This window comes from Bombina bombina, chromosome 2, assembly GCF_027579735.1.
Source record: "Bombina bombina isolate aBomBom1 chromosome 2, aBomBom1.pri, whole genome shotgun sequence".
In the NCBI taxonomy this organism is placed as follows: Eukaryota; Metazoa; Chordata; class Amphibia; order Anura; family Bombinatoridae; genus Bombina; species Bombina bombina.
In genome coordinates, this window is record NC_069500.1 from 1,040,449,715 (window position 1) to 1,040,474,049 (window position 24,335).

The 24,335-nt window shown below is 38.7% G+C and overlaps 1 protein-coding gene across 2 annotated transcripts in view; it reads left to right on the forward strand.

Annotated features, from left to right (window-relative positions):
• Positions 1 to 20,367, forward strand: part of JADE1 (jade family PHD finger 1) — a 343,209-nt gene extending 322,842 nt beyond the window's left edge. For both annotated transcript variants that reach the window (XM_053703655.1, XM_053703656.1), the window contains 2 exons: positions 16,148 to 16,265; positions 18,005 to 20,367. In XM_053703655.1, the coding sequence (XP_053559630.1) occupies positions 16,148 to 16,265; positions 18,005 to 18,903 (1,017 nt within the window). In that variant the 3' untranslated portion in view covers positions 18,904 to 20,367. The remainder of the gene's footprint in view (positions 1 to 16,147; positions 16,266 to 18,004) is intronic.
• The last annotated feature ends 3,968 nt before the right edge of the window (positions 20,368 to 24,335 follow it).

Consider the following 24,335-nt stretch of genomic DNA (forward strand, 5'->3'; position numbering starts at 1 on the left):
CGCGCCTTTAGGAGGTTTGTGTTGGCATTAGGGTCAGCCTTTCTTTTGGAGGCTGGTCTTTGAGAGTTCCTGTTCAGGTGGTTTGAGTTTCTCTGGGAGAGCTCTGTTCTAGCTGCTGGGATATTTATCCTATTCCTGCTGTCTATTTAGCCTCCAGATCTAGATATGTTATGGAGCATCAGGGGGCTCATGTATTTCCTTGAGTATCTTAGGGTATGGTATGGGATTAGGAACATGCAGGGTTCCTCGAGTCCTTTTAGTGACTTGTTCCCTGTGTATGGATCCTTCTTTTTTGGGTCCTTGTGTTCTGGGGAGTTTGTTTCTCTGGGTGTTGCCTTTGTAAAGACAACCATTGTTCTCTAGGTGTTGAAAACATTACTTTGGATTTTCCTGGTCCCTTTTGGGGGGGCAGATGCGGTACATATCTTTAGCCAGGTACCTTCTTGGGAGTCGTGACCCAAAGGGCAGACGCCTCGGAGGTTGTTTGGGCCTGACGGACTGTAGATCTGAGTGGTCTTTAGTTTGGGTTTGCCTGCAGTGTAACTGATGTGCAGTTACCTGGGCTCGGGTTTTTCTCCCGTGTCGTTTGTACTTAACTTGTTTTGGGTGTTGAGTAATTCAGGCTGTGGTGCCTTTCTTAGGGGCTGCCTTTTGTACCCACCCGTTATTTGCATTCAGTGTCCTCTAGCTTGGGTATTGTTTTCCCAAAAGTAATGAATACAGCTGTGGACTCTTCTCTTTTAAGAAGAAAAACATAAATTATGCTTACCTGATAATTTCATTTTCGTCCCGCCTGTGTTTTTATCTTTATGAGGCGACTGTGATTTTTTTTGTTTTTCTGGCACCTTTTTTCACCCTGATATTTCTCCTACTGTTTCTTGTTCCCTTGGCAGAATGACTGGAGGATGAGGGAAGTGGGGGAGGTAATTAAACCTTTGGCTAGGGTGTCTTTGCCTCCTCCTGGTGGCCAGATTCTGAATCCCCAAAAGTAATGAATGCAGCTGTGGACCTTCCCTTCAGAAGAAAATGAAATTATCAGGTAAGCATAATTTGTTTTCTTCACTAATGGCAACCTGTACAATGCTGGTGCGGCTTAGTAAAGGTGCGACTCCTTGTCAGAACTGATTTCGGAGGAGACTACCATAGAGGAGATCCAAGACAGGATCAAGGCTTTAAATCTGGCTAATACCTTTATCTGTGATGCCAGCATGCAAGTTGTCCGTTTGGGTGCAAAGATTTCTAGCTTTGCTGTTCTATCTCGCAGAGCTCTGTGGCTAAAGTCTTGGTCTGCTGACGTGGTATCCAAGTTTAAACTTCTGGCTCTTACCTTTAAGGGTAAGACTTTATTTAGTCCTGGTCTGGCTGAAATCATTTCAACAGTCACAGGTGGAAAGGGAGCTTTTCTGCCACTGGATAAGAAGGTCCCCAAACTTCTAATTTTCTTTCCTTTCACAAGTTCAAGGGACAAAAATCCTCCTTCCGAACCTGAGCAAGCCAAAACCTCATGGAGGTCTAACCAGTCTTGGAATAAGGGTAAGCAATCCATCCAAAAAGCCTTCCTCTGAGAACAAATCAGCATGAAGAGTCCGTCCCAATCCAATCTCTGATCAAATAGGGGCAGGCTTTCCTTCTTTCAGCAGGCTTGGATTCGCAATATATCCCCTATCTTTGGGCAGTTGATGTAGTCTCCCAGGGATACAGGATAGGATTCAAGTCTTGTCCTCACAGAGGCAGATTTCTCCTGTCAAGATTATCTGCAAATCGGATAAAGAGAGAGGCTTTCTTAAACTGTGTCAAGGATCTCGCTTCTCAAGGAGTTATTGACCCAGGTCCTCTGGCAGAACAGGGTCAAGGATTCTATTCCAACCTATTTGTGATTCCCAAGAAAGAGGGAACTTTTCGACTCATTTTAGACCTCAAGTGTCTTAAGAAATTTATCAAGGTTCCGTCCTTCAAAATGGAGACTATCCGTTCTATTCTCCCTTTATTTCAGGAGGGTCAGTTCATGACTACCATCGACCTGAAGGATGCATATCTTCATGTTCCTATTCACAAGGAACATTTCTAATACCACTTTGCCTCTTTGGACAAACGCCTCCAATTTGTAGCCCTACCTTTCGGCCTAGCCACTGCCCCTCAAATCTTTACAAAGGTTCTAGGGGCTGTTCTGGCAGTGGCCAGATCTCAAGGAATTGCGTCGGCACCATACCTGGACGATATCTTGGTTTAGGCGCCATCTTTTCATTTAGCAAGATAACATACCGATTCTCTGTTGATTCTCCACTCTCACAGGTGGAAGGTGAATCTGGAAAAGAGTTCCTTGGTGCCAAATACCAGGGTATGTTTTTTGGGGACGATCATAGACTCAATCTTTGAAGATTTTCTTGACGGAGGTCAGAAAATCCAAACTTCTTGCTGTTTGTCTTTCTCTTCAGTCCTCTGTCCGTCCATCAGTGGCACTGTGTATGGAAGTAATTGGTCTAATGGTGGCTTTCCATGGACATTATTCCTTTTGCTCGTTTCCATCTGAGACCTCTACAGTTATGCATGCTCAGACAATGGAGCGGAGACCATTCAAACCTCTCTTAGGGGATTGTCTTAGACTTCCAGACGAGAGATTCCGTGTTCTGGTCGCTCTCTAAGGACCATCTGTCCCAGGGCACATGCTTCCTGAGACCATCTTGGGAGATTGTGACCACGGATGTCAGCCTTTCAGGCTGGGGAGCAGTTTGGGGTTCCTTAAGAGCTCAGGGAATTTGGACTCAAGAGGAGTCTGCCCTCCCAATTAATATCTAGAGTTGAGAGCATTCTTCAATGCACTGATAGCTTGGCCTCAACTGAGTTTTATCTGGTTTATCAGATTTCAATCGGACATTACTTTGGTGGCGTATATCAACCACCAGGGAGGAACACAGAGTTCCTTAGCTATGAGGGAGGTGTCTCGCATTCTTCAGTGGGCGGAGTCTCACAAATGTCACATTTCTGCCATCCACATCCCAGGGGTGGACAAATAGGAAGTAGATCATCTGAGCAGGCAGGCTTTTCACCCAGGGGAGTGGGTTCTTCATCTGGAAGTATTCTTAATGATAACTCTCAGGTGGGGAGTTCCGGAATTGGATCTGATGGTGTCTCGTCTAAATTCCAAACTTCCAAAATATGGATCAAGATCAAGGGATCCGTAAGCAGCTCTGGCGGTTCCATGGAACTTCGGTCTTATTTACCTTATTCCACTGTTTGCTTTCCTTCCTCGGATGATAGCCCGTATCAAACAGGAGCAGACTTCGGTGATTCTGATTGCTCCATCTTGGCCTCACAGAATTTGGTTTGCAGATCTGGTGAAGATATTGTTCTTTCCCCCGTGGAAATTGCCTCTGAGAAAGGACCTTCTACTTCAGGGTCCTTTTCTACATCCAAATATAGGTTCTCTGATGCTGACTGCTTGGAGATTGAATACCTAGTCTTGTCTAGACGAGATTTTTCAGAGAAGGTTATTGATACCATGATTCAGGCTTGTAAGTTGGTAACTCACAAGATTTACCATAAGATGTGGCATACATACCTTTACTGGTGCGAATCTAGGGGTTTCCCTTGAAGTCAGGTGAGGGTTCCCCGCATTCTGCCTTTTTTCAGGAAGGCCTGGAGAAGGGCTTGTCAGTCAGTACTCTGAAGGGCCAGATCTCTGCCCTTTCAATTCTTTTACATAAATGTCAGGCCGACTTATAGATATTTAATCTTTTGTTCAGGCCTTGGTCAGAATCAGACCTGTGTTTAAACCTGTTGCTCCTCCTTGGAGCCTTAATCTTGTTCTTAGGGTTCTGCAGCAGGCTCTGTTTGAGCCTATGCACTCTGTTGATATTGTTATTGTCTTGGAAAGTTTTGTTTCTTCTAGCTATTTCTTCTGCTCGTAGAGTCTCAGAGCTTTTGGCTCTACAGTGGGGCTCCCCTTATCTTATTTTCCATGCGGATAAGGTGGTCTTTCGTACCAAATTGGGATTTCGGACCGCAATATCAATCAGGAGATTGTTGTTCCTTCATTCTGTCCTAATCCTTCTCATAAGTAATGTATGTTACATAACCTGGAAGTAGTGCGTGCTTTGAAGTTCTATCTGCAGGCTACTAGGGATTTTTGGCAATCTACAGCCCTTTGTTGTGTTTTCTGGTAAACGTAAGGGCCAGAAGGCCACTTCTGCTTGGTTTGGTTGAGAAGAGTCATTCGGTTGGCCTATGAGACAGCTGGACAACAGCCTCCTGAGAGGATTACGGCTCATTCTGCTAGGGCTGTCTCTTCTTTCTGGGGCTTTAAAAATTAGGCTTCTGTGGAACAAATCTGCAACGCGACCACTTGGTCTTCGTTGCATACTTTTTCCAAAGTCTACAAACTCAATGTTTTTGCCTCTGCTGAGGCTTCTTTTGGGAGAAAAGTTCTGCAAGCGATGGTGCCTTCTGTTTAGGTCCGTCTGTCTTGTTCTCCCTCCCTATCCATTCTGTGTTCCCTAGCTTGGGTATTGGTTCCCACTAGTAATTAGAATGGATTTGTTGAATCTCCATGCCATTGGAAAGAAAACAAAATGTATGCTTACCTTATAAATTCTTTTCTTTCCTGGCATGGAGAGTCCACAACCCACCCTTGTTTAAATTTTGAGACGACTTTTGTCTTTTTCTAAACTTAAGGCACCTCTATACCCTTTGTGTCGTCTTCCCTTTCTTTATTCCTTTGACTGAATGACTGGGGGGTTGTGGGAAGTAGGAGAATACTTGAAGCTTCGCTGGAGTGTTCTTTGCCTCCTCCTGGTGGCCAGGAGTTGAATTCCCACTAGTAATTACAATGGATTTGTGGACTCTCCACGCCAGGAAAGAAAATAATTTATCAGGTAGCATACATTTTGTTTTTTCCTGTGGTATTCTTTGTTTAAGATATACCTAGGTTGGTGTCTGGAGCACTACATGGCAGGAAACAGTTCTGCCATATAGTGCTTTTGCAAAAGTATAACATTTTAGTTATTTAGAAAGTTGTTTAAAATGGCATGCTCTTTCTGAATCATGAAAGAAAAATGTTGGGTTTCATGTCCCTTTAGTATAGTTATGAATTTTATTCAGCCTCCGTACATGTTAAAGAATCATAAATAAAACACTCCAGCTGGTTTTGATCAATCAAAATTGCAGGTTTATAATTAAAATGCAAAAACAGACAAATATACTTGATTGGATGCTGCTTAGGTTTGATGCTTTTTATTTTTTGTTGGTGGTACAAATGTTTTAAAGGAGTCTCTTTTAGAATAACTGGTGTTACAAATAGTGAATCTAACTAGAACTATAATAAATCTAGATTTGGTTATGAAGTAATAAGTTATTAATAGAAGGTATTCCAAGTATCTCAGAGATTGCTGGCAAACATCTGACCTGAAATATATTTAAGTAAGGAAAGAAACAGGAGTGTTTTATTTTTAAGCGGTATGTTCACTGCTATTTTAAGAAAGTGGGGGCATTCTGGAAATAATAATAATATAAAAAAAAAAAAAATTAATAAAAAATACTTTTCTGGGGGGCGGAATGGCCACACCACACTAGAGCTCCGGAACCGGCAGTGGCAGAGCCCTCTCCCAGGCGTGTAGATTGTGCCTTAGACACGCTGATCTTGAGGGACAAAATTCCAGGAGTACTACCGGACCTCACAAGTGTTCCATCTGTGTGCTGACCGGCAATGATGAGCCCCGATGTGACCCTCTGGGTAGGCCGCATATTAGGCACTAGTAAATTTGAAGACCTCCCGCCACGAGGGTAGTCAGCCTCTCATCAAAGGATCTCAGGAAATACACGATCGGCCCAGAGCACATTATAAAGGCTCCTCACATCCTTCCAGGATCCAGCCCAGAAACAGCCCAACTTGGCAGGGCTTGATGCGCAACGCAACTACACCTCGGAGACGCCATTACAGGGGTAAGCCTGCACTGAACATTGTCACACAAAGAATGAATCTATAGGCAGCACCCGATTAATCAGAGCTTAACATCCGCAATTACAATGCTCCTTCTCTGAACAACAATATACAGCACTGACTCTGTGTTATGTTATTATGTAAACCGTTCACAAGGCACACCTAACTACTAAAAGCACTCAGTGATGCAGCTTCATATTTAGATACAGCCCATACTGCACAGTGAAAATTTGGCTGTGACTCTTAATGTGTTTGCAGATTCTCACAGCTATCATACAACAGCTTGAGGTTCACACTTCAGTTTTGCTCAATCTTCCTAACTCAAAAAGAGACATCAGAGGGTGAAAGGGTGCAAAAGACAGCAGTTTTTTTCTTTTACCCTGCAGGTTTTTTTTTTTTAAGCAGCAGGTTCTATTGCTTGTCCAGGCGCTGCCTATTATTTTGACCCACCATAAATAACTCACACATCCCAGTGTGAGTCCTCTAACAAAGAAAACCATACCTTTGATAGTCACATCTGCAGAGGTGCCTAACCAGCAGGCTTCAACATTGGCGCTCAGAAGAAACACTAAACAAGAAAAGGGCCTAAAGACGAATGCTAATACCCCCACGGGTACTACTTTTTTAAGAGTTCAGAACGAGGGAAAAAAACAGAGATATCTCTAGGCAGTAGCGATGATGAACCTATGTCTGACAATCCAGACACCTTCTTGATGCCTGCAACCTCACCTAATCCTTGTGAGCTAGCCGCAGACAAACCTGTAACCCTAAAGGCAATGGAAGCTCTCATAAACCAAGTAAAGTCCTGCATTAAATCTGAATGTGCAGACTTGAAAAAAGAGATCACTGATCTAGGCCACCGAGTGGAAATCTTAGAAGAGGAAATAGCTAAAGGAATGTCAGATATATCCCACTCCTTTGACTCCCAGCAAACTAAGATCTCGGAGCTGAAGAACAAACTAGATGACATAGAAAACAGAACAAGATGAAATAAGCTCTGATTCTGTGGAGTGCCTGAATCAGTGGGCGGAGAAGATATACAAGATTATCTGCAAAACCTGTTCCAGTCCTTTGCCATTGCTAATCATAGATTGGTTGAGGAGATACCTCTTGAAAGAGCACATTGGGCCTTGCGCCCTAAACCTAAGGAAAATCAGCCTCCAAGGGATATCATCGTATGCTTCCAAAGTCATAGAGACAGAGAAAAAATCTTTCAGTTTGCCAGAGCTCAGTCATCTTTCTCTTTTATGGGTGCCAAAGTACAAATCTATAAGGATCTTTGTGCACGAACTACTAAGAAGAGAATTTGCTTTTTTCACTAACCATCTACGATTATTGAAAATACCCTATAGATGGGGTTTTCCAGTGTCCTTGCAAGTAATAAAAGATGGCAGACGCCATGAATTCCTCAACCCTGCTGCCATACCAGAGTTCTGCAAGCAGCTTGATCTTCCACTTCCATAAGTAATTGGACCCTCCTCGCCTAAAGTCCCATCAATACCTGCAAAATTAGAAGGTAGACTGTGGTCTGAGATTGCCAATAAGCAAGCCAAAAAGAGCCAAAAACCAGCTGGCCCCTTGGACACCTCCTGATTTCAACGTGGTAATCTACACTCCCAGGACTTTGTGAGTATGGTAGGCAGGGTACCTGAACCCTGCAGATAGTACTGCTTACATTAAAATTTACTCTCATGCCAAGAGACTAATGCCACAAGTAGTCACTTGACTCTGGGACTTACTGCCCTTATGATTACTATGACTAGTATGCAATTAATGAACATTTTTTTTTTGCTTTACTTTAACTTGCTTGGCTTTTTCCTTATAGGTTATAAGCAGCCACACATTGTTAGTGAAATCATTACTGAATTGATGTAACCTAGTTTGGGTAGATTTTTCTGGTTCTCTACTTGCTCATTTATGATTTATTTGGCCTGGAAAGCAACTATGGTATATATTTGCTGCATTTTGCTAACTACTGATGTGGGTAAAATTTTATTGTTTCTTCTCTGAGTTGCTAAAGACATGATTGTTATCTTATGTAATTTTGTGTTTCCGGTTACACTGTTCAATCTTCCTTTCATATAATTTAAATGTTTAAAAGTCGAATATTGTTTGTCACTATGCCTGTTGGGGGCTCCGTTGAGCCGTACTTCCCAATTCTGTTCTATCTTTCTTATTCAGTACCCATCCATTTCTCCTGTCGGATTAACCCCCGCCAGGTTCCTTTTTTTCCCCTTCCTCCTGTTCCCCTCCCTCCCTTGCTCCTTGCCCTCTAACCCTTCTATTCTCTTTAAGTTTGGCGCTCGACCACCTTCCTGTCGTCGAGCCATCTAAAGATTAGTACAGAGTATACTCATACAGCAGAGGTGACACCTCTTATCCTCTACATTCATACTTCACACTTATTATCTCTACCAGGTACATATGGCACAATACACTACAGTAAGTCAATTCAAAATAACCTCACAGAATGTTAAGGGGTTTGCATCCCCTCAGAAACGCGCTCTAGCGTTCCACAACTTTTTTAAAAAAACACACAGATATAATAATGCTTCAGGAGATGCATTTAAAAAAAAAACCAATGAACCCACTCTCTCACACTTGCACTTTGACCAACATTTTCTGAACTCAGGACAGCCAAAACACAATGGAGTTTGTATCTCATTCAGAAGGGGTTCTCCTTTCACTCTTTTACACAAATATCAAGATCAAGTAGGCAGAATATTGATCCTGGGTGGTTTGTACTATGGTAGACCAATAATTCTGGGAGGTGACTTTAACTTCCCGATTAACCCAGCATTTGACACATTTACAGGTAGATCCTACTTATGCAATACACAAATCAGAGCCATTTGGCAAGCTATAAGGGCCTTGCCGTTATTTGACACCTGGAGGATTACACACCCCACAACAAAGGATTTCACGTTTTTTCCCCACCCACAACGCTCATACTCCTGCTTATATTACATTCTTTGTGATCAGCACACTCCACCCTAATTGATTCTAGACTGCACCACACCCCCTGGTCTGATCACAGTATGGTTTGCTCCACCTTCTCATAGTCTGCCAGACCCCAACATCAGCAACATTGGAGACTAAACGACCACATATTCTCAGACCCGCTTATAACCACAGATATCATAGAAAAAAACACTGAATTTGTTTTCCTTCAATGACCCCATAGCTACCTCGGCTTCTAATAACTGGGAGGCTTATAAGTGTTATATAAGAGAGGTGATACTAACTCACACAAACAGAATACGCAAACAAAGGGCAGCTCAATACCTATCCTTATTGACTAACTTTCAAAATAGTGAAAAAGCTTAAAAATTGTACCCCCTCTCCCCCCAGCTCCTTTTAAAATCCCAACAAGACAGGGAAGCCCTTAATCAACACCTAATTAAAAATGCCCACCTTTGGGCACTCCCCTCTAAATCCAAATTCTATATAGAGAGCAATAAAACCGGTCGGTTACTAGCTAGATCTCTCAAAGAGAGGAGAAGAAAATTGCAGGTCCCTCTGGATCCTTATTCTCTAAAAACATGGAGATAGTCAACCAATTTGCAAACTACTATTCTTCCCTATATAATCTGACACTAAACTTACTGTGGTTAATAATTATCTCTCACAAGTCCAACTCCCCTCTTTAACTGCAGAAAACAGGGAAGCGCTTGATACAAACTTCACACTGCAAGGGGGGGCAGAGCTAACTTTAGAGCTGAACGGACGTACATCGCAAGAGCTCCAGCTATATTACATATAAAAAGTAACTTTAGCGTCCGTTCAAGCCCAAATTTCACATTACTATGGGGAAATTTGTAAGCCCAGGAGACTTGAACAGTTAAACTCCAAGTGAGGAGCGATAAATGGGCGGTTCCTCACTTTCCCAGAGCCTGTCTTGCTGAGGGGAACACCTGAGAGCGGCCATCTTTTTTAACCTACACAGAAACTAAAAGTGCAGAACGAATCCGACTAAAGGCTAATCTACCACCTTCAGCTGAGGACAATGGCTATAGAAACACTTGAGGACGAGATATTTGGCATATTGGGGAGCCACCTCTCTGACATGCTTATAATAATCTCCCAGTGGTCTATGCGGTCGACCGCACCATATATGCTCCAAGATTGCCAGGACCGCTATCCATACCTGCTGAGCTTGCAGAGCCTCACAACATGGTGGTGACCACTCAGAGCACGGTTGGAGATGCTGAAGATGTAGATGCTAGGCATTCACTGAAGACATACCCATTTCAACCCAAACAGCGGCTCAGTATGCACGACTCTCCAGCATCAGCACAGTTTGTCTCTACAGCAATGATCCGGTCTATTCCTAGTGCTGAGGGGTCGAAGCAGGCCCAGGAGGGGAGAGTCATGGAGATGACGACCAGGGAGATCCTATGAGACAAACACCTACCTGAGAGAAGGAGGGAGACAGCTCCGGTCCTGGAGTGGTGGCCGTAGAAAACAACATTTTGGTCATGTCTTCAACTAACAGCGTTAGGTATGTTGCTGAGTCCAGGGGTGCCTCTCATGTTGCCACTTCTCTCTGTACCCCGCATGCTGCGGTGTCCAGGCTGGAGTGAAAGGAGATATAGAGCGGCGGTCATTTTCAGGAATGGAGTTAAAGACTTCTAGAGGTATTGGCTAAATGGACTGTTCAGCAGCTCACCAGGTCCTTTATGTTCCCTACGGATTGGGAAGTGTTATTGACTACTATGACTTGTTTTGCTTATCCTGGATAGTTAAATATGGGCTGAGAAGTCATCTAGGTTTGTTTAAAGTTTCTCATATATATGATAACAACTATATAGTGGGACATCCCATTAGGTTTCTTGTACATAATGATGTACTTATTTAATCACACCCTCATTCACAGAGTTCCATTTTTTCAAATGTCACTATATACCTATATATCCTGTCTGCTGATGTAACGTTGGTCTATCAACACTACAGCCAGGCTGATTATAAGCAATATATATGTTAGTCACAAAAGTTACTCTCTACATCATAATGTTTACAGCTATGACTCCAAAGCACAGGAGAGCCCATAGCCAGATTTATATGTTATAGATCGTTGTAGTATGGGTTGAAGAAAGTTATTTTCTGTCTTACCAGCTAACTACATAAGTTTATTTGACAATTCACTATGTTGAATCTGACTGTATAATTGATACACTAGTTTGTCTTTCCCTACTCAAGGCTACCTGTGAATGAGAGCTATAACTTAGTTGGCTGAATTATTCTATTCAACATAGCCCCTATTTTCTGTGATATACTTCCTATGGTTGACCATTTGGAGTAAAATAGATCACCATGGTGTCAGCGGCCGGGACAGGGTTGTTAGGTTCTTTGTTTAGAGCTATTGGTTAATATCTGGGATAAGGGGAACTATGGTTGTATTTTTATTCCACCTACGTACCTATATACGTTCATATTTATAGCACAAACTAAGCTTAGTCTGGTTATTGAAATACACTTATAGATCCTAGTATCGTTTTTAGTCACTTAGTGTTAGCTACAGTGGAATCCACAATCTTTCCACAATTTTTAATTACTAGTGCTACACTCTCAACCATACTACTATAGCAGGATTACCGTTCTATAAAAATATGACGTTTCTAAGCCTTATATTACCTACGTTATAAAAGATGAGTCTTGTTTCTCAACAGACGGCTATATTTTGAACCATTCATATAAGTTAGCAAATTATATAGCTCAGAAATATTCTCCATAGCATATTATGTCTTTACATAGTTGTGTTATTTTATATTATTTATACATTTGGCTGCATGATATGTTTGGAACATGCATTATATTGAATGTTTAATTTTCTTCAGCACCTTAAGAAAACTATATTAAAAAAGACATGAAAGGTACCTCCCCTCACCCTTTCCCACTCTGTTTATCAGAGTGGGTCATATCCAACACCCCTTTTCCGTCTCCATCCAGTGGTGACAATAACCCCAGAGGGGAGATACAACTCACATTTCTTCTCATATTAGTTTAGTGACAACAAAGACCTGGAGGGCTGATATATCTGAGTACCTTATGTGGTTAAGACTCAATGCCTAACTTTTACTTCTCCTTATAATGTTATATATACTTTTTGTCAACTCAGCCTCAAATGTTTTTCCCTTGGCTCCGGTTCCCCCCAATTCTCTCTTCCCCCTCCCCCTTTCACCTTGAAGCTTACTTCGCAAGTAAAGGAAAATATATCCTATAGATGAATCTCCTACCCTACTTCTCTACACTTATGGGCTTACTTTGTAAGCATTTCTTCATGTTTTTTTTACCTAGATACCCACTATACAAAACGGACTATCTACATAATAAGACACATTTAATCCTGTATGGCAATCACGGTTGCACCCTATTTATTAATCAACTTCTATCCTTTTGATGACGACCTTTAGGTTTGATATGTGTCAATAGACCACCGCTAGGACACAATATAGGTTTGATACTCGGATGGACAATACTCTTCATATTGTTCTAATATTCTTACTATAGTGGTTTAGTGTTGACACGATCCCAGAGAGGAGACACTGCTTACTGAGGGCGTTATATGGTTGACACTAGGTGCATAGATCTTAATTCTCCCCACAATGTTATATATTCTTGATACTAGCCCAGCCTTAAAATGGCAACTATATCTTTTTCATCTTACCCTCCAACCTCAGCCTTTTTGAGTTTTTGCTAGCTCCGTCCCCCTCTCCTTTATACCATTGAGCTTAGTTCGTAAGCAAAGGAAAATGTATCCTATAGAGCCTCTTCAATAACCCACTCATTCCTCAACCATTTCTTTTTTTCTTTTTGGTGATCCTCAAAGATTTACAAATGTATACAGACTCTATAGTGTTCGAAATACATTTTCTGTAGTGTACTGGAATAGATAGCATGAGACACAATACATTATACTACTACTGTTATCTCTGTAATAAGTTCTAATATTTGTTTGATCACCTGAATGCTCCAAGACTGTGTTAAAATATAGATGGTTGAAATGCATATTTTTATAGAAGAACAAATTTATGTAACCATATACCATTTATCAGCATTGTACACTGTTCTATTGTTCTGTTATTATTAATGAAAAACTAATAATAAAATAGTTGAAAGAAAAAAAAACTTCACACTGCAAGAAATCCTCTTAGCCATTAAATCCCTCCCTCAGGCTAAAGCCCCCGGCCCAGATGGATTTACCCCAAAATTCTACCACCTGTTTAAAGCCTACCTGAGCCCTCACCTCCCACTAGGACAGGATAACCACTTGTCACAAACAAAATTAGAATTGACAATAACTGTCATACACAAACTGGGAACAGGTCTCCAACTATCGCCCCATCTACTTGATTAATGTTGATATCAAGTTGTACGCCAAATTGTTAGCTACTAGAATTAATGCCATCCTTCCCTCACTTATTCACACCGACCAGGTGGGTTTTATCCCTGGGCGCGAGGCCAAGGATAACACTATTTGAGTCTTATAAACAATATACTCTGCCAATGTTGCAAAGACCCCTGTTGTCTTGCTTTCCACAGATGCGGAAAAAGCTTTCGACAGGGTGGACTGGGATTTTGTCTGGTCCACCCTGTCGAAATTCGGATTTTCAGAGAAGCTGATTTCTCATGTACAGGCGCTATACCATGGTCCATCAACTAGTATTAATGCCAACAATACACTATCTCGTAAGATTACCATTAGCAATGGCACGAGGCAGGGGTGCCCCCTCTCTCCCTTATTGTTCGCCCTGACAGTAGAGGTGTTGGCTGCCAGGGTTAGGCAGCATGCCCAAATTGAGGGCATGACCTTTGGCCAGACTCAACAAAAATGCCTATTATATGCAGACGACATTATATTCACGATCCGTTCCCTGTCCGTATCAATACCACCATTACTCCTAGAATTGGAAAACTATAAAGAGGTCTCAAACTTCTCGATTAATATGGAAAAGTCTAAATTAATGCCCCTTCATCTGTCAGAGGACGAAACCAGGTTCATTGAGACTCATACTTCCTTCCAGATCACAAATATGATACGTTATTTAGGTATTGATATATCCCCCTCACAGTCAGAAATGTTTGACCTGAATTATATCCCTCTACATGAGGAATCCCGAATCTCCCTTGAGACATGGCATAAGCAGGGCCATCTTTCTTGGATGGGTAGGGTTAATGCGCTTAAAATGAATCTCCTCCCAAAGTTCCTATACCTGTTTCAGCTCCTCCCTCTGGATATACCTCCCTCATATTTAATACAACAACAAAAACTGTTTGACTCTTTCACATGGGGACAGAAGCGCACTAGAGTGACCAAGAACACGCTATACTTAGACAGAGAGCATGGTGGCCTAAGTGCCCCGAATTTAACTGCTTATTATAAAGCTGCCCACTTGGCGCGGATAGTGGCATGGAAACATTTCCACTACGAGAAGCTATGGGTTCAAATTGAATTCTCCTTGATTGGGGGACATGACCTTGGAGACCTGTGCTGGACTCTGCCCAAACACAGACCACCTGAAACCCACTCAAAATATTTTGTAGCAGCTACATTAAGAGTTTGGGATAAAACTCTACTCTAAGACACTCTAATATCATCCATACCCTCTCCTCTCACTCCTCTTCTCAACAACCCTCTACTGCTTCACCCACACTCCTTGCAAACTCTGTTTGTTGCTAATGCTCCTTCCAACGTCCCTGCGCACTTAGTGCATAACAAAGGCCAGATCCGTACGCAGCAAGAAATTTCCCAACTGTTGGGTCCCCCTTTTCATCAATGGTTCCCCTACCTGCAGCTAAGACACGCCATACTTAATAGCCCCCACAGTGCCGACCTTATTAGACCTCTTTATCCCTTCGAGTCACTCTGCATAAATACATCATTGACGAGATCCCATATTTCCACCATCTACAGGCTACTCAGAGGTTCCTATCCTGCTAAAAAGAACCTCATACATATCTAAATGGGAAAAAGGACTAAATCTAGTCTTAACTGAAGCCCAAAGGAGCCACATTTTTGTGGAAACCAAAAAATCATCCCCTTCACTAGTATTCGCGGAAATGAATTATAAACTTCTGTCCAGATGGTATCTAACCCCACACCGACTGCATAGTATATATTCTAATTCCTCTTCATTATGCTGGAGACACTGTGGTGGGAACCTTCTCTCATATCTGCTGGTCATGCCCCTCCTTGCAAACATACTGGAAAGAAATAAACAAATGTATTAACTCTACACTAGGACTTGACTTAACACCTTTCGTCCCGTATGGTTCTTTTACATGACACCCCCCCTATATAATGTACCTACAGAAGGCAGTTATTCAAATGCATGATTAATTGTGCCAAACGCCTTGTGCCCAGATTCTGTAAATCCACTCGGGTCCCTACTGTCCCCATGTGGATAAAAGAAATCGACCACATCATATCCCTAGAAAAAATACACTACACCTTCTTAGGTAAGCAGGATTTTATTGCAGACATCTTATACATATGGGATACGAGGCAGTGACCAATCACATTAATTGCGTAACTGTAAAGTTGTGAAATGTTGTTTTGACCTCTTGATTTATTGAACGTAATCAATTATGCTGTGCAACAGTACCTTCGTTGATGAGGTAAATTGTGAACCATTGTTTTGAAGTGCTTAACATTTAGGTTGGATGTTTATTTATAATGATGAAGTGTCACAGCTATTACTGTTTTACTTTGTAAAAAATTGCATACTCACATATACTATCTGTACTTCTGTTTATCTTGAAAAATTGAATAAAAACAGTTGAATAAAAAAAAAATATATACTTTTCTACTGTGAATGGTGATACATTGTTTATAAGCTTTGAAATTGTGTGTGACTGTTCACATCTAACCAATGCCTTTAGAAATACATTGTGTAGACACAATGGAAGGAATTGGGTCAAGTGAGTCAATACGTTGTAGATATTTGCAAACTGAAATATTGAATTGTGCTCTAAGTAGCTGACTTGCTGTTATCTGCACAGTACTATATTTGCAACATAATTATCACATAGTGCTGTTTGCATTTAATAAATTTAGTATCACTTTTTTTTGCCATATTTGTAAATGTATAACCACATCAGAATGCTAAGTAATTTTGGCTAATGACAGGTCTCGAGTACTTGTCGTCTTTTTTTTTTTTTCTTGTATGTTCAGGTGATGTGATGTGACAGTGACATTTTTTCTCTATTTAGGTAAGAAATCTTACTTACATGGTGACCAGGCGAGAAAAAATTAAACGATCTGTTTGTAAAGTCCAGGAGCAGATATTTAATCTTTATGCAAAACTTGTGGAGCAAGAGGGAACTGCTGGTAAGTCTATTTAGAATTGAAGATAAAAATGTACATAAATATTAAAGACCAGAAACCGACAAGGAGGTCATTAGATGCAAATGTACTTCTTATTATTTGTTGATCGATCAGTACGGGTGCTTGGTAGACTATTGAAGAGTTAGCAATACATTTTGTTCAGGAGCCCAAAGGCGACAAGATTTTATTTAGTGAAAAAAAATTTGCAGGTCATTTTGAAATTAAATTTTATATTAGGCAAGTACAGTAAAGCACCAGGTCAATGTAATTGGAAAATAAATACATGTTTAAAGTTTTATAATATATTGCAACAGTTGAAAATTGTGTTGCAAATTAGCTGCAGAGAAAAAAAAGAAATTGTCAAATTTTTAAAATGTCTCTTACATAAATGTGTTTCCTTTTGCTCTTGGGTCTAGCATCACATAATTATAAGGTAAAAATGTAGTAATAAAAAGATGCATTGCTCACAAGAAACGTCTTACATTCAGAAGTCACAGCTTTGCAAACCGGGAAAGGCTAGGGAGTCATCAATCAATGCACTGCCAATTAGCATCGCTGCTCTGAATTTGACTGTTTTCTTTAAACAGCACTTTGATCTGGCTGCACTGTGTTGAAGGAAACTTACACAGTGCAGCCAGAGCATAGCGCTGTTTGAAAAGAACAGCCTGATGGAGAGCAGTGCTACTAAGCGAAAGCATTAACAGTTCCTGCATGTGTCCCGTTCTTTCTGCAGACATGCTTAGTGCTGTGGAATCTGTTTAGCGTTTAGTGTTCTGCCTTGGGGTTCAAGAGTCTGGTAAATCTGTAGATGCACAAAGAATTCTCCACCTATTTAGGAGGTAGAACAAGGCTTGACAAATCCTGGGCTACTAAACTTCTACTTCTGATCCCTAACTTTGTGGATTAGTGTGTGTGTTTATTGAAATTCCTTCCCCAGATACTAAAATGTTTAGCTTCTTCCTCAATAGTATTTACTCACTTCTAGGTTTTATACATTTGTCATGCCCTAGTAGTATATAACCTAACTAGTATAAATTAGTAGTATATGCCTAATTTGTCATGCCCTAGTAGTATATGACCTAACTAGTATAAACTAGTAGTATATGCCTAATTTGTCATGCCCTAGTATTATATTCCCTAACTAGTATAAACTAGTAGTGTATGCCTAATTTGTCATGCCCTAGTAGTATATGCCCTAACTAGTATAAACTAGTAGTATATGCCTAATTTGTCATGCCCTAGTAGTATATGCCCTAACTAGTATAAACTAGTAGTATATGCCCTAACTAGTATAAACATTTCAAGAGCTGAGCTGTGGCCCTGTGATACAGCTTAGTGTTGTTTTTTTTACATGAAAACATTACCATCTTCATTATGTATATTGATAGTTTCAAATGCAGAAAAAAATAAATATATTTTTATGCCATGTACTAATAAAATAAATATAAAACATAAAGGAAGAATTGTCTCTAATTTGGATTACTTACAATTTTAGGATACAGTTAAAAGAAAGATCAGTTGTGTTCTTGAGCACATTTTATAAAGTTACAGTATGCCACGGTTTACTGACATAAATGTTTTATGGATTAGTATTTTATAATGTTTTGGCTTGTGTATTAGGTTACACTACCTAATTAAGGTTTACTGTCTACGATCTGCAGTTTTGCCCCATTAGTGTTCCAAAGACAAATGTAGTTGGTTTATATTTGGTTTATATTTGTTTATTTTGCTTTTTATTTCAGTTGTGTCCTCTGAGAGTATGCTGCTGTTTAACACTGAACCTTCTGATCCAGATGCCCCAAAGATTGAAGATTTGAAATGGCATTCAGCTTACTTCAGAAAGCAGTTGGGTCCCTCATTGGGCCGCTCCTTGAAATTGTCTCATAAAAAGAGCCGTGAGAAAGGTAGCTCAAGAAGCACCAGCAAACCATTTCACATGGGTTCACACTTTTATAATCAGAGAAAAGATGTACAGTCTTCAGACTGCTCTTCCTCTTATGAAAAGGTTATAGCACACAGTACGCCAATGCAACGTAAAAATGGGACTAGTGTACCGGAGCACAGGAAGAGACGCGACGGTCGTAATACTGTATGTGACATGGATAAGTCAGAGCTTAAACAAAAGCTTCCTAAACCACAGCAAAAACCTTTAAAGTCTGCAGATGTCCACGATAGGCAGGCTGACAATAAGCGAACAGTCAGCCAGTGTGGTGGGAAGTCTTCTGTTGGATCAGTCACAAAGAGGTCCTCTGGAAACAGTTTGCCTAAGTACAGTGGCTCCTTGATTAAAATACATTGTAACCAATCTGTCAAAGTGCCTACAAGTCCTGTTAAAAACTGGGGTGGATTCCGAATTCCAAAGAAAGGGGAAAGACTGCAACACCAGCCACAAGGAGAAAAAGTCGAAGTATGTCAGCCAAACTTAAACTGTCAAAACTCGGGTCGGGTTTCTCAAAATGAAAGGATAAAAAATAAACTAAAAGTAGACAGTGAAAATGATGGATACGTTCCAGATGCAGAACTGAGTGACTCTGAGCCAGAATCAACTGAGAAGTGTCATCTACAAAGGCTAGCGTCAAGCAGCACACTCGGTCGAGTATATGACACAGAAATTATTAGGAGAAGCATCCTAGCATCTTGACTGGAGTGTTTTGCTGAGGTCTCAGTGTTCTCACTGTAGGAGTTACTTCTTGCAAATCATGCACTTAAAGTTTTTGTATACACAGGAGAATAGGAATGAGTTGGTTACACACATCTATGAAGTGATGTCTTTTACGCTCTTTCTATATTCCAACTTATTTACTTGCACTTGAACATCTGTTTTTTTATCTCCAATATTTTCTTCAGCAGTTTAGTTGAAGAAAAGTAGCTGTCATACACGGCAGTTGTCTTTTTGTAGGTTTACATGGGGGTAGGTTGCACTGGTTTTGCTTTTGTAAGCCCCGCTTAAAGCACAGGGTAGAATGAATGATATACAACAGTTGACTTTTAGGTACATTATCCTACACTTCTGACCCACTTTATTTCCTTGCTCTGCAGTATATGCGCTCTTCAGGCATGGATTCATCATGTTGTTTACTTGCTATGCTTTATTTAGCACGCTGCTTAACATTTGGAGATATTAAATCGGATTACACCAGACATATTTTTCACTTCATAAAATAAGAGTTCAAATTGTTGCTCCCTTTTGATTGTGTAACAAAATCATGTTTGGGCAGCTAAATTAATAGGGAATTCAAAACATACATCTTGTACAACATTGAATGAATGAATATATATATATATATATATATATATATATATATATATATATATATATATATATATATATATATATATATATATATATATATAATATTACATAAATTTAAACACACATACATTTTTTATTTTTTCTATTTTAACATAGCAAAAGGTACCTGCTAGTGTTTTCAGAGTCTGACACCTACAACATACCAGTTGCTGTAGCAATTAGTTTCCATGTAGGGAGAACCACCATTGCTATTAACCAGTAGTCATGCATAGTATTGGAACTTGTTATTTTGGATGACTACCAAACATTAAATACTGTTGTGAAATCAAACTAGGAGTGTAATCCTCTTGTGGGAAATATAGCAGCTTGGTATATTTTAAGCATGCTTAGCGTAGGATAAGCTCTGTAACTGGCACTCATGCAGTGTTGTTTCATTTTCTGATAATACCTAAATACAGACAAACCAGGAATGTATACAAAATACAGATGCAAATATTCTTGTATATAGTATGCAGGTGGAATTTTCTCTTAAAAAAAAAAAAGGAAAAAAAAAAGATGAGACCTAAACATTCTGTGTGGTTCACTATTTTATTATGTAAACATGCATTCCAGTTTTCTGTTTGTATCTTTAGTTTGATTTATTTTCTAATGAATGTAGTTAAATTGAACACAGTCCGTAATAGCATTTTTTTTTTCTAAATCATGTAAATCTTGACAATCTGTTATTGGCCTATGTGTTACTGAACAAGATTTGTGATGACACTGTTGGGCTTAGGGCTAACACTGTTAAATCTTCTTTGGTCACAAGATTAAATTGAAGTGATGAGCATTATGCAAAAATCATTTTCCAAAGTGGACAATTTGAACTTGCATTAACTCAAGCAATCACATTGCAGTTAATTGTGTGTATACTGTATACGTGTGTGTGTGTGTGTATATGTGTGTGTGTATGTATATATATATATATATATATATATATATATATATATACATATATATATATGTGTGTGTGTATATATATATATATATATATATATATGTGTGTGTGTGTATATATATATATATATGTGTGTGTGTGTATATATATATATATATATATGTGTGTGTGTGTATATATATATATATATATATATATATGTGTGTGTGTGTGTATATATATATATATATATATATATATATATATATATATATATATATATATGTGTGTGTGTATATATATATATATATATATATATATATATATATATATATATATGTGTGTGTATATATATATATATATATATATATTTTTTTTTTTTTTTTATTTTTTTTTTTTGTGTGTGTGTACATATATACACATGCATACACATACATACATTAGCTATTGATAAACTGAAGAATGAACCTAAATCAGTATGTGGTTTGCTTGTGAGCACACTCAAATATTTGTCTAAACATTGAAACTGGAAATATTTTATGCAATGAAAATTGTGAAAGTTAATTTAACAAAAACATGTTATCGACATAGCTTTTCATTGTTGTTAAGTCTTCCATGGTAGAGAATAATATGTTTTCCAACTGCTGAATAGACCCTGCAAATCTAGACTGTTTTACATTTAAAGAAACTCCCATTATTCTTGTTTATTATTGTCGTTGGGAGTCCTAGAAAATCAATTTTCCTGGTGTTCGACTGTTCAGTATCACGGTGATAATTCCAGCATGTATTACATTAAAAAACTTTTAAAGGAACAGTCTACACCAAAATTGTTATTGTTTAAAATGATAGATAACACCTTTACTACCCATTCCACAGCTTTGCACAACCAATATTGTTATAGTAATTTACTTTGACATTTAATCGTCTAAATTTCTGCCTGTTTCTAAGGCACTACAGACAGCCTCTTATCACAAGCTTTTTATTAGCTTTTCACAACAAGACTGCTAATTCATATAGCCAAATAGATAAAAATTGTGCTCTCTCCCATGGAGTTGTGCAGGAACCAGCACTAATTGGCTAAAATGCAAGTCAATAGATAATATATATATATAGCCATGTGATAAGGGGACAGTCTGCAGTGGGTTAGCTACAAGGTAATCACAAAGGTAAAAAGTGTATTAATATAACAGTGTTGGTTATGCAAAACTGGGGAATGGGTAAAAAAGGGATTATCTATCTTTTAAAACAAAAGTTTTGGAGTAGATGGTCCCTTTAATTAAACTTTACTTCTTCCAACATTTTTGTTTAACAAAGATGGCTTCAACACTTGCTTTGTCATTGTTTATGGAACACCAGTAAATGAGGGGTTTAATATGCTTTTATTTATTTTTTAAAGAATTTTAGAAGTAGAAAGCATGATTTAGTTTGAAAGTTCATTGCAGAAAACTTTGTCCAAAAGAGTTAAATTACCTTTTTTTTTTTTTTATGTGTACATTGTACATATTTTTGACAGTTGCATCGTTACTAATTTTAGTAAAATTTAGTAATTTTAGGTAGCGCTCAGTTTACACCGGGGTTAGGTTCCAGAAGGAATGGTTGTAAATTGAAACCGTTGTAAATTGAAACCCAGTTTATAATGTAAGTCAAAGGGAAGTGAGGGAGTTAGGTTCCAGGCCCCTCTCAAAATTGTCATAAGTAACACCTAATACATTATTTTTAAAGCTTTGAAATGAAGACTTTAAATGCTAAACAGCATTATAAACCTAATAAAATAATCACACAACACAGAATATATAATTAAACTAAGTTAAATGAACAAAAACATTAGCTAAACAGCATTATAAACCTAATAAAATAATCACACAACACAGACTTCACTAGCATTTTTCTGCAAACAGTTCTTTCTATGCATTCCAATCTGGACTGATTTATAGACAGGAAGATCTTGTTCCTTTGAAATCTGCTCAATAGCTCAGGTCTGGTTAAACTGATTAATTTCATCTTGCTTGGCTTTGCTGCAACACAAGCGGACAGCTCCACCTACTGGCTATTTTAATAAATGCACTGCTTCTCAATGCTTTTCAATAGCAGTCACATAACTGGGAAAAAAGGTTGTTATTCTGAAACGGTGTAAATTGAACCGTTGTAAACTGAGGGCTACCTGTATATATATATATATATATACACACACACACCTAAATTCATAAAATCACAGATCTGTATTACCCTTTATCTGTCTTACGTATTTTGCACTATTGTAAATCTGAGCGATGAAATCTATGCCTTCTCTATCTTTTCTCTTTAAAAATATATTTAAGTTTAATAAACTTTATTAAAAAGTAATTCTATAGTCCTAGGGGTGCAGAATTATGTGTAAGTATAAATAATATGAAGAGGCCACGTGCAAACATGCTAATGTTAGCTGTTCAGTTACCAGGGATGCTCTATTTTGAAGTATATTTGATTACACACATCATCTGCACCTCATACTTCTGGCAAGGTGTTCCTACAGGACTTCTATTTTGTAATAACAATTAACATTGCCTCTTGAACCACACGCTGTTCTTGTCTGAGAAGATGGCCTAGCTTTTCTTTAATCAAGGTATCATCCGGGAGAGCATGTCTCTATTGCTATGAATTGAGCACAAGGTGTTCTTCAATGTAGCGTATGGATGTATTGGTGTTATATTGCACTGAAGAAAATGTTGCTCTAGGAGCCTAAAAACATGAAACCCTACATACAGAAAGAAATGTCACTACAAACGACCCAGGTGATCTAATTGCAATCACGTGCTAATGAGTTTTTGTAACACATTTAATGTCCACAAGCTAATATTTTTAATTCCCAGTAATACAGTTAGCACTACATTGTGTGATTTTGGTGTTTATGTTGTATTATTATCCTATGGGTATTGTCCTTATTTATATACTATTTATTTTTTATTTGAATAATTAAGTTGATGCTTCATTAATTATTCTTTAAAACATCATTACCTTTAGCTGACTTGGGTTCTCTGTGTGTAACCTTTGTACGGCCCCAGAATAATAACTTCTTTACTCCTTAATTACAGATCAAATCAACTTGTGCCACACTTGTTCACTTACAATTAAATGGTGTATCAGCAATCTCAGTCTACAAACTTGAGGAACCAAAATAGCCATTTTCTGTATTTATTTACTCTGCCTTTTTTACCTTACTCACTGCAGTTTTCCCTTTTATTTTCCAAGGTATATGCTAGTTGAATATATTTTCCTGCTCAGATAATGCTTAGAATTGTGCCTTTGTCTGTATGTGAATAAATGCTGTACATTATATTTATGAGGAATCTTTTGAATTCATTTGCATTACTTTTCTTTATTTTCTTTTGAACAATAATATGCTTGTGAGTTAATGTGTGCAGCAGGATTGCACCTAAAATGATACTGTGCTGTACCATATAAGGAATTAGTGGGAAATTTATTCCTATAACAACTAAGGGACATTCAGAATGGAATTAATTTCTAGATCACTTAATAAAAGGGATATTAAACAATCGGTTTCATTGTTGTAATGAAAAAACACTAAGCAGTAGGTTATACATAATAGAAATCATTGCAATATGTATTAGTCATGATTTAAAAGGATTTGACCTTTTATTTCGTGCAGTGTCCATTAATTCTTGTGAAAGTGCTACAAATCCAGTTAGATTTCATAAATCTTCTAAAGTAACTTGAACTTGTTTACTATTCAGATAATGCTAGAGAAGACAGTAATTGGTTTGCTCATGCTCAGAAGTGGCAGCAAGCAACTCAAGTTCCAAAATGCATTCTCTTATCTCCCTGAGGACAGGGGCTACCATGAGAAATTCTAAGTGCTCATTTTATAAGAAAACATGCAAGTTGTTTGTTGTTTTTTACACAATCT